This window comes from Elephantulus edwardii, unplaced genomic scaffold (assembly GCF_000299155.1).
Source record: "Elephantulus edwardii isolate Elephantulus edwardi_28Jun2011 unplaced genomic scaffold, EleEdw1.0 scaffold00003, whole genome shotgun sequence".
NCBI classification, from domain to species: Eukaryota; Metazoa; Chordata; class Mammalia; order Macroscelidea; family Macroscelididae; genus Elephantulus; species Elephantulus edwardii.
Genome location: NW_006399753.1, coordinates 16,146,492 through 16,162,420, shown reverse-complemented (window position 1 = coordinate 16,162,420; position 15,929 = coordinate 16,146,492). Strand labels below are relative to the sequence as shown.

Below are 15,929 nucleotides of genomic sequence, written 5' to 3'. Positions count from 1 at the left end.
CACATGTTTGTGGTGTTTTGTGCGAGAGGAGGTGTATCATAGATACACATAAATTGTGTTCTAGCATGCCAAGTGTGATGTGTCGTTTCATCATGGGTGAGAACGAACGTGTGCCTTTTGTTTCTCCCAGTAACCTCTATTCGGAGGGACAGAGCCGCCAGAAAAGCCTGACATTGCGTATTTTGGTGACTTGAGAGTATTTGGTTTCAATTAAATATAATCAAAACAAGTTTTGCATTTAATCTGAGCTGTTTATTGAAGAGTCTGTTTTAGAGATCTGTATGATTACATCTACCACCATCCCATCTTTTAAAAATAATTCTTCAAAGTTCTCATTATGTAAAGTCAGTCTGTCTGCCTTTGCAAAAGTCGCCAATGTCCCAACAGTTAACCAAGTCCAGTGGACACTTCTTAATCTCTATTTTTAGCTTGACTTCTGTTCAGTCCTTATCAAACTTTGAAACTCCATCCTAGACATTAAAACACTTTCTTAACTCTTGCATGATTTTGTTTTAGACTCTTAGCTGCCCTCTTAGAAGCCCTAGTAGAACAGAGTAGCTAAGCACTCAAGATTTGAACCTACACAGAGGCTCTTCAGGGGAAAGACCTAATAATCTGATTGCACAGCATTTATAGTCTAGAAAACTCTGTGGGGCGATTCTCTATCTCATGGGATTGTTACGAGTCCAGAATGACTTGATGGCACCTGACAACATGCTGTCCCTTTCCTGGTGCGCTATCCAGAGTCGCGTGTCCTTGATCCCATTGTTCACTTTTTTCTCCTGATCCCATTTATTTTCATGGTTTCCATGATTTTTTCATTTGCTGATTTCTTCACATGAAGTTTCCAAGTCCCTCCTTCATCCTTCTGCCCTCTGGACCTATCTGTTCAACCACTCTGTAGCTGACCCTACTGATACTAACACAAATAATGACAGCAACAGTAGCATATTCAGTCACAGTTATACAGCTGTCTGTGTCAGTTAAATGTGTGATTGCTTCATTCTAATTCATCTCTTACAGCAACACTGTAAACAAAATACTGATATTCTCGGTTTACAAGTAAGAACATGGGGGTTAGAGGCATTTAGTAATTTCGAAGGTCCTTCAGTTAGCAGGTGAGCCTCCTTTTTTAATCTCAGCTCTAAACCCAAGATTTAATCAAAAGCAGTTTAGATTAACATGTCAAAATGGAATGTATTGCATTTACACTCTCTCTCTCTCTCTCTACAACACACACGCGCGCGCGCGCACACACACACGCACACCCATTACTTATTCTCTGTTTTGCTTCAAACTATAACATTTCATTGTTAATGTTAAAATTGTGGAATTGCCCTAGATCCCTTAATTTCATGGTTGAAAAGGGAGCTTTCATTTTTCAAACATTCCTTGAATGTGTAAACTAGAGTCTTTTTTTTTTAAATCAGTGTGGGTTTGTTTTTTTTTAAATAATTTTAATGAAAGTTTACAGAGACTTAGGGTTTCTAGTCATTCATTATTGCACTTTTCTCCCTGCTCTCCCCCCCCCCCCCGCAATTCACTCTTCTCCTTGAAAAGTAAAAGAAAAACTTTGATTATTATGCAGCCCTCCCCCCAAGTCCACTCCACTGTGCAGCCTTCGTTCTGGACTCCTATCATGACAATAACACCCAGTCGTATATCCCTTTTAAACAGTTCTCTCCCTCATCTGTTTCAATGCAGTATACGTCATTCTTCCTCTCCTTCTCTGTGTAAACAAGTCTTATATGAGGCCTTCAGGCTGGTGATGTTGATTGGGTTGTACACTGTTTCTGAAACCAGAAAAACCCAGGTTTCTAGTTTTCCTTTTAAAACCCATATTTGCATTACCCCCACTGCATAGGAAGGTTAAAATGGCAAATTTTATGTCACATGTATTTTGCCACAATGAAAACCTAGAAGCCGAGGCTTTTGCCTCACATGGCGTTGTTCCTCTGGAGCGGAGCAGCAGCCCCCCCAGACCTGCGCTGGTACTTTTTCTCCGGCATGCCCTCACTGCTCCGAGCTGCCCTGTGCTTGTCGTGGGTGGTTCCGTAGCCTGGCTGGTCTCTCTGGGGAGGCTTTTATGACACCTGGCAAAGATCATTGTTCCGTTTCCCACCACATCACCTTCTTCCCTCTCATTTTATACCCTGCTATTTGCGTGATTTTTCCGAAGCGCAATCTCTTACGCTGTTTCTCAGTATTTTTGATTTATGATTCCTAATTGGCACCTTCCTCTCAGTCCTTCCACATGTTAAAGTCTCTGTGTTCAAGGTGGAAGGAAAGGACTCTAATTTGTTTTTTTAAACACCGAGTACGTTGTTGTTATTATGTGCTGTTGAGTCACTTGTGACTCATAGTGACCCTGTGTACAACAGCTCTGAACTCTGCTCTATCCTGAGCCAAACTTAACTGTTTCTGACAAATTTACCCCCATTACCCAAGTCACTGAGTCAGTCCATCTCATTGAGGGTTGTCTTCTCTTGTGCTGTCCCTCCATCCTTCCAAGCATAATGCCCCTCTCCAGGGACTGGTCCCTTTTTGCAACATGTCCAGAGTGTGTCAAACAAAGCTTCAGAATCCTTGCCCCCAAGGAGCAGCCCGATTTTACCTTCTCCAGGATGAACCTGTTTGTTCTCCTAGCAGTCTGTGGTATATTCAACACTCTTCTCCAGAACCACAGCTCAAAGGCATCAATTCTCCGTCTGTCATCCCTAGTCACTGACGTTAAACTCAAACATGACTTTGTAAGGCTTTCTCAGTACTGGCTTAGTGTTCTTTTTTTTTTTTTTTTAATTAATTTATTTTTTTTTACAGAGGTTTTGGATTTCCATTCATTCATTGCCGCAATTTTCTCCCTGCCCACCCCTCCCCACCAGCTCGCTTCCCCCTCCGAAGAGAGAAAAAAACCATTCCTTCATTAGTATACAATTCCCACGTCCCTTCCCCCCACCCCCCACCCCCCATCCCAAGTACACTTCTCTATGCAACCTTAATTCTGGATTTCTTGATTGTAAATTCGAGGAGAGAGAGATCCAAGGCCCAGAAGACTTAAGTTCTTCAACCCACCTTGGACCAGATACTTGTAATTTGAGTTCAGTCATTCTATTCCATCATGTCAGCTTCACGTTAAGCTGCTGCTATCTTTTTAGCAGATAAAATGTCTGTCTCTCTTCTTCGTGATCTGCTTCCCATCCGTCTCTTCATTTATTCATTTGCTCACATACCCAACTGCCATCATTCCTTTTCTCATCTCAGCTCAGTGAAATTTGGCCTCTCTCCCATTCCCTCTTTCATCAGCATCATTGGAGTGCCGACTGTACGGCCAGTGGGAACTTCCAACCCCAAAGCACGTTCAAATGGATTCTGACGCGATAGCACACACCACCTCTACTGTGTGACAGGCAATGTGTCACACTGGGGAGTGAAGCGTGCTTAAGAGAAACTTCGCAGGCTCGGAGGGTAAGACGCGGCGTCCCGGGATAGAACTATTAGTTCTGCTACACCTGTTACTGCTGTCGGTGTATCGAGTGGCCCCACGCTGAGTGGCCTGAGAGCCCGATGCTGGGAAGCTCTGCCTGGTAGCACTGCCTGGTTCTGTGCCAGCCGTTCGGTTGGTGCTCTGTTTGAGCTCATTGCCGCAATCACAGTTCAGCCCATCTCCTGGAGGGTCTTCCTTCTGCTTCACCAAGTGGGCTGTCCTTGTCCAGAGATTGCCTGGTAATTCCAGTGGACTCTTTTAGGACTTTGCATTGACCTCCCGCGAGCTCTCTTCATTGTTTTCCCCAGTGACAGGTACGTCAAGGAAACATGCCCTACACCCCCCCCCTTGCAGTGTCTTCCTTCCTGTTTCCTTTTGAGTGTTTTTACCTTTTTCCTTGTTATCTTCTTGTGCCCAGATTTTAAACGTCTTCCCAGCTCCCGTCTAGATATTGAAGTAGCCCCTCCAGTTTACGCTCGAGTCTCCCCTTGCCCCCTTTCCCTTCTGTGTCACCTGACTGCCTGGATCAGGTATTTCAGAGTCTTGTTCAGTTGTTTCTCTTTCTCACGCTGGTGGTGCTGCCTCACGATAGCCTTGCAGTCCCAGAGGCCAGCCTTCTGCTGTCAGTTACCTCACAGCAAGGACCTTCCTCTTCCGCTCTGTCGCAGACCATTGTTCGTGCTTATACTCAAGCGGTCGTCAAAACAATGTCTGTCATATTATCATTTAACTTAATCTTTTAGCACCTTCCCTCTTCCCTCCAGAACCAAGTCTATGTGGTATCACCTGGTTTCCGAAGTGCTTGAACATCTGTTCCCATCCACCTTTCCATCTTCTCCATGGCCCCGGTGCTTGATTCACAGAGGACACTCGCAAAGGATTGGATGGGCAAGTGGGAGATAAAGAGCCCACCTGGCACAGTGGTTAAGTCCTCGACTGTTTATGAAAAGGACAGCAGTTCTAGCCCACCAGCCACTCCGTAGGAGAAAGGTAGTCTCCTTCTGTGAAATGTTAAAGTCTTGCAAACCCTGTGCTCACAAACTCACTGCTGTTACCATGGAGCAGGCACATAGCTGGCCCTTTGGCCGACTTTCCGGAAGCTGTAAATCACAAGGAAGGAGACTGACTGTTGTTCTATCACTGGTGGGCTCGAACCGCCAGAGAGGCGCTGCCTTTGGGTTTACAGCGCAGCTCCCTCTGGACTGCACCTCCAAGGAAGTTCACGTGATGATTTTGAATTTGTTTCTTCTTTTCTGTTCGGAGTAGAGATAGAGGATAGCTAATCACCATGCTCTTGAGCCATAAGGCATCGATTAAATCACTTTCCTCTCCTCTCTTTTCAAATTGAGTTTTATTTGTTCTCTAACGTGTAGAACATATGTGTTGTTTTGTTTGTTTGTTTATTTTTTTAATACGTAAGACTTGTCATTAAAAGTCACCTGTCTTTTCTGCAACTCTTTTTGATGCTGGATCCAGCACTGGTTGATTATTATCAAGGAGAAGAAAGTCTGCATCGACAGTCTAAACTGTAACTATCAATGCAGTCATTTTTGTTTCATACTTAACTGTCATCTGTTGTTGTTACCTGCTATCACGTCACCCCCTCACTCCTCGTGACCCTGTGCCTGGTGGAATCACAGCACTGTGGGCTTTTGTTAGCCACAATCACTATTAGATCCCTAGACCTTTCCCCCTAATCTGTCCTAGTCTCCCGACTGCTGAAGCTTGCAACACTTCCTCTGATGACAAGACAGTGGTGACTGTCCTTGAGAGCATTGGTTGGGAAGTGCAGCGGAATCTGCCCCGTGAGAAGGACATTTCTACAACTGAGTCATCCCTACACTCAGTTTTCATTATAGATTGGCCTCATCAGATTTAGAATTTCGATGAGCACCATCAAGTCATTGCCAACTCCAGTGACCTTACAGGAAGGGCATCGTAGAACCACTCTGTGGAGTTTCTGAGGCTCTGAGATTTTCACATCTTCCATAGAGTGTCTCATGGGCTCACACTACCATTCTTTTGGTTAGAGGTCAAGTGCTTTAACCATCATGGAACCAGGGCTCCTGTTATAAAGGAACCAGGGCTCCTTTATAACAACCCAGAAACCAGAGCCATAGTCCATTCCAACTCATAGGACCCTTTCATTGTCTGAAACTGTAGATCATTATAGGAAGGGACAAGACTGCCGACTTTGTTACATGGAGCTGCTGATAGAGTAGAGGTTCCAGCTTTCTGGTGAGCAGCATTCCACATTCCACTCCTCAGCAAGGCAGGAATGATTCGCCTTTTCTCTGTGACAAAGGTGAATCAAAGCAGATAGGTTGCACATCTTTTTTGGATTATACACTCAGATACTCAGATTGAGGAAGAGTGGAAATAGATCCATTGGCTTGTACCCAAACACCAAGATTCTTTATAGTCTTTGTCTCAAAGTAATTAGCTGATTGTAGCCAAATAATAGATCTTCTTTCTGTCTCATTACTTGAAAAACTGAGATAGGAGATCGTGACTAGATGACCTCTTATGTTATCTTCCAGCTTGTAAAGTGTGCAGAGCACTGCTACTGGTTGCGTGTTGTGTACTTGATGACGACTAGTTGATAAGTTGAGGATGCTTGTGGTAATTACATTTAGAGCCTGGTGATGTAGTGAGCGAAGTGTTGGGCTGCTAACCAAATATTCAGCTGTTTGAACCCATTATCAACTCTAGGACAGAAAGTTGCGGCAAGTCTGCAGACCTGCAGCCTCTTTCTACTTTGCCCTCTTTTGTTTCCTGAGTTGAAATTAACTGATGGTAGATTTGGGTTTTGTGGTTTTCTATTTGGAACTAGTAAGATTAATTAATTGTTTTATTAAAAAATACTATCACCTCTGTGTTCTGCGTACAGCATCATAGTATATTTTCAAAGAATGTAGCTTTCAGAGTTCACCTTTTTTTAGAGGAAAGAAACATACAAGTCAGTGCACTAGACTGTTAATTTATGCTCTGATGCAGGTCTCTCTGATGTGTATCAGGCCATGACAGAGAGTTTCCTGGATTGTGCTTGATGACCAGAGTCTCAGCAAAGGGCCAGTGACTCAAGGAACCAAGGATGAAGACAGAGAACACAATTTCCCTGAAGCAGTAGGGTCAGCAGCTTGATGAGGAGACTAAACTTGGAGGATGAGGAAGGAGGGTTGGTGGGTAGAAATCATTTTCCCCCTAAGCAACTTAGACTATGAAGAGAAAATTGGTAGACAAGATGATGAAAGATAATTTCCAAGTAAGGAAATACCAAGTTAATCTGAAGGCGGGGCTGAGGGGGGAATTGGAGAACTTACAGAAAAAAGGAGTTTGTCTTGAATAATAATTGAAAAGATGAAATTAAGAACAAGGTTGAAGACCACAGGTGTTAAAACAGAAAAAAAATGCTTACGGTGGCAGCCCAGAGGTTGAGGAACAAGTGTGCATAACTCAAGTCTTCAACTTTTTTCTATTTGAAAATTTTAAAGTAAGATATTAGATGATGTTGTTATGTGCCGTCGAGTCGTTTGTGACTCATAATGACCCTATGTACAACAGCCCTAAACTCTGCTCTATCCTGTGCCAGTCGCATGGCCTCTGACACACCCATCCCGATTACCCCAGTCACTGAATCAATCCACCTCATAGAGGGTCTTCCCCTCCTGCGCTGTCCCTCTACTCTACCCAGCATGATGTCCCTCTCTAAAGACCTGTCTCTCCTTACATGTCCAAAGTATGTCAGACGAAGCCCCAGAATCCTTGCCTCCAAGGAGCAGCCTGGTTTAACCCTCCCTAGGATGAATCTGTTTTCTTGGCAGTCCATGGTACATTCAGTACTCTTCTCCAGCACCACAGCTCAAAGGTGTCAATTCTCCTTCTATCCTCCCTAGTCATCTAAATATTAGATGAGACAAAAAAAAAACAAACCCAAAAAACAAAACAACAACCAAAAAAACCCCACAAACATAGGTTGAACAGAGCAAGGGGGATAACTTCTTATTGTGGCTGGAAATTGTGAAAGATCAAGTTTAAAGCCTCGGTGTCTTTAGTAAGGTGGGACTTACTCTCCTCTGTTGAGGCAGGTGGCCAGGAAAAGAGGATTCTTGAGAAAGCAGGATGGAGTAAACACTGTTGGGGGCAGTAAGAGTGAACTGAGCAGACCTGGGCGATAGGATTAAGTGGTGATGCGCTGGTTCAGGTGAAGTTGAAGGTCACAGAGTTGAACTACTGTGGAGTTTCCCCCAGGATTTACCAAGAGTCAGCAAGTTAGTCTGACCATTGAAGGGCAGTCGTTGAAGAAAGTTGAAATCGGATGAAGACACAGTTTACCAGCAGTGTGTTCTAGAACAAGCCTCCACCTCTCTGGGTTCTTGTTGGGGGAATTCTGTTTTCTGCCTCCTTCTATTTTTCACTTGAATACAGATGGTATTAAAATAACATTACACAATTTGATTAACATTATTGTTGTTAACATGTAAGGTAATCTTGTCATCTTCCCCAGGTGAAAGAAGAACGTCCAGACAATGTACCAGATTTAAAATTATTAGTGGAGAAGAAATTTACGGCGTTGCAGAATAAGAATTCTGATGCAGACTTTCAAAAAAATGAGAAATACGTGCAATTTAAACAGCAGCTGAAAGAACTGAGGAAGCAGTGTAAGTTTGCATGCTTTGCTTTGTTTTGACTTTAATGAATTCGAGAACTGTCTTGATGAACACTCCCAGAAAAAAAAGTGTGCTTATCTGCTTGGCTTGATCCTTTCTGAATTGCTTTTTGTTTTTGTTCTAATTCTGTGTTTTTTGTCTAACTTCTGGTCCAAATCAGCCTCCAGCTTTGAAAGCCAACAGTTTCCACAAAATGCTGGGAAAATTCTCCAGCAGACAGACAAAGCCATCGAACATGATCCCATGCCCGGGAGGGGAGTTGGGAGAACAAAATTTAAGCAAAGACCTGTTCAGTCTTCTTGGTTCCATTTGTTAAAACAATGGCCGCGGTTTTTCCATATTTCAGGCTGCTGTGCCAAGCTTTAAAATAACCACAATTTATTCTGATTTGGCGGCTTTGGCATATTAGCAATATTTTCTCAGAGGGTTTTAACTCTTTTTGTCTCCTCTTTCTCAAATATGGACAACAAATTCTCTTGATTCCTTCTAATTTTGTGGTAGAATAAATTTTAGATGAGTTTTAAATTTATTGCCTTCTTAATGACTTTATTATACTTGGGTTTTTTAAAAAATCTACTTAACTTTTATTTTAAAATGTAAGCCAGGTGAGCATTACTCGCCAGAGGAGGGATGTTTTTATTCTACAGGGTGAGTGACACATACCCCTCCTTTTCTCCTTCCCCATCTGATCCATGTAGTGATTTTCTGTAAACTTACTGTTTTTACATCGCACTTAGTTTTATTATCTTTCTTACTTTAGAATTTAAACTCTCTTATTCAGTAAAGAACTGAATAGGGAAGCAAACAACATTTTTTAAAAATGAAAAGAGGTCGCCCAAATCCGTGCCAAGTCTCACACCTTCGTTTATATACATGTGAGGCAAATCTGTTGTATAATAAGACTGTTGCATGAATTTCCATGTCCTCATTGTATTTAGTAAGGGGTTTCATATTTTGAAATAGGCTCTCTTTTAAATATAAGCATTTTCTTTAAACCGATGCTGAGATCTCAAAAAATGACTGAGGAAGCTGCTTCACTTTTGTCTATTTTACAAATAACTTTGGTTTCACAATTTGGAATGTTTTGCAATCGTGGTGAGACTCCTGCTTTTCCTGCACATTTAAGGCGTAAGCATTTCTCCCGTATTTTAACTCTACGTTGTGCTCTTCATTCAACTTCCCAGCTAGCTCATTCTTCAGAGTGTAGTTTGCACTCTTCTCGCCAATGTCTATAATAACCTTCCAAACAGGTAATAATCTGCTCATGCAGCTTTCTGACATTAAAGATGTTCATGAGTTTCACTTTTGATGTTGATCAAAGGAAACAAATGCATAAAACTAATATTTATAAATATGGTAGATGTAATGTTTAGTCCTAATTTCCAATAATTCAGGTGTTTCATAATAGAAGTTGAAGGATAAATACCCCAAAACAGAAATCTCTTTATTGTGTGTTGTTATATTTGAAGTTATACTTCCTTAAACTGTAACAACTTTGGAATCTTATACTTACCTGGCAGAGGAAACACCATGATCAGACAGGTGATTTTCCCAGGACGAGGCTCACCCATTGCACTTGGGGTGTGCTGACCCCTGCGATTTCCCCAAATGCGGGAAACCCGACTGCATAATTTGTGGTAGTGGGGGACTGCGTGCGCGCTATCCCCTGATTAAAAACAAACAAACAAAAAAAACTTTGGAATCTTATATTTGTGGGGAAACACTTGATAATTAACATATTTAACAAAATGATAAATGTTGGAATCATAGTTATTGTTTTTTTAATTCTGTGTTCAATAACACAAGAAAATTTCCCCACGCCAGCAAATAAATACACAATTGTGTGTATAGACAAACCTATGATAAGGTGAATTTAGATTGAAATAGATACTTCTTTATGTAAGATTTCCCTATACCTGATAACACTTAGGTAATTTTTTTTTCTATAATTATATTTTATTAATTTTCATAAACATTTACAGAGATTTTGGGCTTCCACTCATTCATTGTTGCACTATTCTCTCTACCCTCCTCCCAGTTTGATCTTGTCCAAATGCCACAGTGCTTGTCAAAGCCAGTTCTGATTAATCTTCTTTGTCAGTGTGTCCTTTGCCATTCCCTATCACTCCTCCCTGAGAGAGACTTCACCCTGAGTCATAAGGAAAAGGGGATGGCATATTCTCTTAGCTACTTCCTGCTGAAAAGGGACGCTGTGGGTTTCAGGGTGAAGATCTTCTCTCACTACTCTAAAGGGCCCCTTTGGCAGTAGGAAACACATAGACTATTATGGAGATTGATTTTGGAATTTAGATGCACTCTTATTGATTGTGCTTGGCCGTACATGTTCATATCCTTGAAGATGTATCATGGGGGTGTTGCAACCTAGAAGACACAAATTTGACTAACAAGTTATAAGTACATGAGTCCAAAAATTATGGAAAAGTAAAAGAAAAGATTCTTTCATTGTTTTACAAACCCTCCCCCAGGTCCCCTCCACCATGTAGCCCTCGCTCTAGTCTCCTGTGATGCCAGAAATACCCAGTTATATCTCTCTTTTAAACGGTTCTCTCCCTCCTCTGTTTCAGTGCAGTATACATTATTGAACCCATCTTACTCAGTCTCTCCCCAACCCCAAGGACAGTCCCATTCTACAACAGTGGCATCATGTAATATTTGTCCTTTTGTGACTGGGATATTTCACTCAGCATAATGTTCTCCAGAGTCAACCATTTTGAATAATATTGCATGAGTTCCTTGTTTTTTAATGCAGCATAGTATTCCATTGTGCGAATATACCACAGCTTCTCTAGCCATTCGTTTGTTGATGGGCACTTAGGTTGTTTCCAACTCCTTGTCTACACGTCTGGGCAATCAACTTGCCTTTAAACAGGAGTACCTTGACCTGTTTTAGCAACAAGAGATTGCCCTAGCAGGCGCTGAACTGACATTTTTCTGAGGTAATTTTCCCTAAGATACTCTTTTAAGAGTTTTTTTTTTTAAGTTCTCAGCAATTCTCTATACAATGTGTGTACCTTACTAGTAAAGTCTGTTTCCTAGTACACTGTTTTGGTGCTCTCAGTTAACTTTGTGCCATGTCCACTGGACTTAATTTCCTTTGATTTGTTGCTCCTTTGAGAGTTCTGAACCAGATCAGGCTCCCACTGTATCTGTGTAAATAGGGCACAGGGTCTATAGTTTATAAATGAGGCATTAAATGTGTTTGTTTTGATATGCTCAGGAGGCAAGACATTATAATAATAAAAATTATTTTTTATAATAATAATAATTTTTTAAATGGAAAAATCTAAGCAGTTTACTTAGTTTAAGCTACCTATTTAAGCAGGGAGCTCTTTTGGCCTACTGGTAAGAAACTGTGCTCCAGTCCCAGAGGGACATGGTTCGAATCCATCAGCTACCAAAGTAACTTTGAAGGATTTTTTTTTTTGTCTACTGATATCTGAAGGGTTCTTTCATGAAAAGAGACCATTAGAGAATAAATCCATGATGTTAAAATTTATCATACAGGACTGTAACCAGTGAAATGCCAGACATTGCTTAGGTGGCAGAAATCAGGATGGAGATTAATATTAAGGTGTTCTGAAAGGCTGGACACCCTTCAGCCTGATGTGCTTGGTCCGTTAATAAGCTAACCCAGTTTTATCTAGCTAACCAAGAGATTGACAGTTCAAACCACCCCCCCCCCACACACACACACATATATGGAGCTGTCTTCCTGTGCTGTGGCCACCATTTGTCATCGTCCACCAATAGACAGAGGATGTCTTTATTGAGCTAAGTCTCCAGTGCTTTGCTTTAGAATCTCTTTACATTCTTCAAATTGACGATTTCCACAGATGTTTTGGTTTCATGAGTTATGACTATTCATGAGTTATGACTATTCATGAGTTATGACTATTGATATTTATCACATTAGAAATTAAAACGGAAGAATTTAGAAAATATAGATTAATCCATGTTAAATAGCAATACTGGACTCATTAAATGTTGCCATTGGCAGCGTTTTGGATAAAATGCAACTCTCTTTTTCAAAGGAAAAAAGTAGGAGAAGTGGCACATTTGGCGTTTTTGCCAAGCTCTTTAGTTTCTGGTGTAATAAAAGGCAGTAGATCCTCAAACTCGCTTCTGCATTCCGGCTGTTGTGAAATGGTGTTTTGGTTGAAGTTGGATGAAGAGAACCTGGCCTCCTGCATGGTGGTTGGGCCTGCTGAGAGGATCTTGCTGACCACCAGAAATTCTCACTCTGAGAACCTCAAGTTGAGGCCAGGGCTCAGTAAACGGTGACCCACAGACCAAATCCTACCAGCTTCCTTTTTTTCTTTTGGTATGGCCAGTAAAACTAAAGATGGCTTTTACATTTTTAAGTTCTTTTGGGGGTGGGAATCATAGAAAGAGTAATATTTCTTGTGAAATTGAGATTTTTGTGTCCATAAAGTTTTATTGGCACACAAATGGGTTCATTCTGATGTTTATACGTTGTCTGTGGTGGCTGCTTTCACACAACGATGCCACAGTTGACTAGTTGCAATAGAGAACACATGGCCTGTGAAGCCGGAAATCTTTACTGTCTGGTGCTTTACCGAAAAAGTTTACCAAACCCTGAGCTAGATCATATCCAGACACCAGACATGACCTTTCTTTCTTTTGATTTTTTCCAACTTTAGCTTTACCATTTTCTCACTTTTATTTCAGGCAGGTTTAGACTGTCACGTGTCTCTTATAAACCAGACACTGCTGTTGGTTCTCTGAGATGGGTAAAAGTCACCGTCCCTGTACTTGGAGGAAGGACTGTATGCAAATAGGAAATAACGTAAGAACTCTCCAGAATAAATATTTGTTCAAAAGCAAAAGAAAGGTCAAGACCAAGTGTTGTACAGTAATGAGGAGAGTCAAGCTGGAAGTAGAGATTGTTCCTGTGTGCTGACAGTGTGACCCCTCGCTTAGAGACGTGTGTTCATAGTGCGGGATTTAGGCCCTGAGGAAAAAGTCTCTGGAAGGTTGTGATTGCACAGGGGGAAGCACTCATACCGTATCCAGATGCTCTAACGCTGACGGTACTGACGAGAGCTTGCTTTCAGGTGGTTATACTTTATAACCAAAGGCAGGTGGTTCGAATACACCACGGCTCTTCATGAGAAGGATGGCTGTCTCCTCCTGTGTGAGTTGCAGCCTCTGAATACCCACTGGTGGGCCAGCCCCGAGTTCGTTCCAGCCTGATGGCAGTAAGTTTGCATTTCGTATTTTATCGATCCTACCAGGTACTGTAGAGAGGGCGACCCTCAATGAGAAGGCTTGGCAGTAACTGTAGCAATGGGCTCACGCGTGTCGGGAGACTGTGAGGGTGGCACATAGGGCTGCTGGGAGTTGTAGTCCACTTGATAGGCCCTGCAAGGAACTGTGGTGGCACCATGGTTACATGTGTGACTGCTTACCGAAAGGTCATCGGTTTGAAACCACCCATAGCTCCCAGGAAAGAAGGAGCTGGCAATTGGCAGTCTGCTTCCATGTCGATGACAGCCTAGGGAGCCTTGTGGGGCAGTTTACTCTGGTACATGGCGCCACTGGTGGCCTAGAGGTCAGAAGCTGTGCTGCAGTCCCGAGGGCGCGCAGTCAAATCCACCAGCTGCTCTGCGGGAGTTGTTGTTGTTGTTGTTGTTATATGCCATTGAGTCGCTTGTGACTCAAAGCGACCCTACGTACAAGAGCTCTAAATGCTGTTCTATCCTGTGCCAACCTAGCCATCTCAAACACACTTATTCCCACCGCTCCAGTCACAGAATCGATCCATCTCACCAAAGGTCTTCCTCTCCTTCGCCGCCCCTCCACTCTGCCAAACATGATGTCCCAATCTCCTCCCTGGCAGTTAACTGCCTCTGAACCCCCCACCCCTCCTGGAGGGTCAGCTAAGGGTCAGTTCTGACTCAACAGTATACAGCAGCAATGAGTTAGAATCCCCTTGATGGCAGACGCTAGCAACCAGGTGCTAGAGCGAACATTGTTTTAGAATAAATCATCTTCTCTTTTGGGTACTCTCAACCCTTTTTATTAGAAATGGCGTGGCGGCCCAGTTACTACCTGGTATTGTTACCAAGATGACATGAGATAACGCCAACTGTGAAAGGTCACTTTAGATTTGAGTGATCATTAGAAAAAGCCTCAGTGGAGCAGAGCAGGAGAGAATCCATGCTGATGGGCCAGGAGCCCTGGCTTGGCACTTCGGACGTTCGCCTGCCTCCCAGATCCTGCCACTTTCTCACCTTCAGGGGGTTGTGTACATCAAGACTGATTGAACGTGGTTTGCACGCTTCTTGACGAAATGGCTGGGATGCTGGTGGTGGTGACAATGTTGAGTTAGCGAACAACTTCCCAGGCAGGAATTCCATTCCCCTAAATGGTAATCATCTTCTCACTCACCCAAGTTGTGAAATAAACAGTGTGATTTGGCTCAGGGAAGACATAGTCCGGCTTCCTTGAATGAGCGATTCTCATTTTTCTAAACAATATGTTAAGGTTTGTTTTCTCTCCTCTTGGCTTGCTTTCCTTAAATTGTTTCCACTGTTACGACTTGACCTTTACTGCAGTTTCACCGTCAGGAAAATGTCATTTGATTGTGCTGATGCCTCTGGAGAGAGACTTTCTCAAGTCTTCAGAAGTCATCAAGCAGTCTCACTGGTACCCTTCTGATTTCTTACTTACCTGTTATTTGTAGACATCAAAGTTTTAAGGACAGAAGCAGAAATGGAATTAATTGGATAACAGAAGCCTTGAAGCCTTCAAAAATTAAGACTTTCTTGTGTTCGAAAATAATTGTGAATCTGAGATTTTTTTTAGTGTTAAAATTATTTACAGTGTTGTTGTTGATTACCTTCGTGAGCACAACTCACAGCAACCCTACGAACAAAAGGCCTGAAGCCTTTCTGTAGCTATCGTCGTTTATCAGAGGTCCTGGCATTTACAGAGGCGTGTTGTTCAGGGTGTGGATGCCACTCCTGCTTCCAGAATTTACAGTGAGATATAATTTTTTGCTATATTTGCATGTTAAGAATAAAAGAGAGCATGCCCTCTTTTTCAGTGAAAATTTCTAATTTCAAGATGTTCACCACAAATGCAGACAATATATTTTGATCATTTTCATATGCAAAATATGAAGTATTGAGATTACTGAGTCCATGATTAAAACCTAGAAATTGTTGGGCCTAACAGTGACTCTTGTGTCCCACCCAGGCAGTCCCAGATTGTGAGTGAGTGCATTCCTTAATCTGTCTTTAAGTGGAGTTTGTAAATTCAAACTGTTAGGTATGGCTTATATTGAACATTAGTTAGTCATGTGTCTGTCTTAATTTTTAATGTACTGCTTTACGAAGGTTAGATCATAACCACACGTTAACCTGGGCCCTGCCTGTGCATAAGGATGTAGGAATTTATACTGTAATGTGGTAATTACATGGGCTGAGAAATCCACGTCTGCCTTCACTGCATCACCAGACTGATAAACTAGGGAGAGAACGTTCACTTCCCAAAATGATTCACCCAGGGACACCATTTACACGCTCACTTCTAATGCCTCATCAGCTGCTTTTCCCTTTCCTTCACCTCTGTTCCCAAGCTCCGTCTGGCTTCAGGAAGGCACGGATTCCCATGTGCTTTTGCTTTTTTTAAAAAAAATTATTTATTTTTTGTGTTTTTTTCTTTTGTGAATATTTGTTGAATTAGCACAAAATTCTTTTCTTGCCCACCTTACCATCTTACTTAAAACA

The 15,929-nt window shown here is 42.1% G+C and overlaps 1 protein-coding gene across 1 annotated transcript in view; it reads left to right on the top strand.

Moving 5' to 3' along the window:
- NSMCE2 (non-SMC element 2, MMS21 homolog (S. cerevisiae)) overlaps window positions 1-15,929 on the top strand; it is a 282,320-nt gene that overhangs the window by 84,364 nt on the left and 182,027 nt on the right. The window contains exon 3 of the mRNA XM_006879296.1: window positions 7,992-8,145. Within this exon, the coding sequence (XP_006879358.1) occupies window positions 7,992-8,145 (154 nt within the window). The remainder of the gene's footprint in view (window positions 1-7,991; window positions 8,146-15,929) is intronic.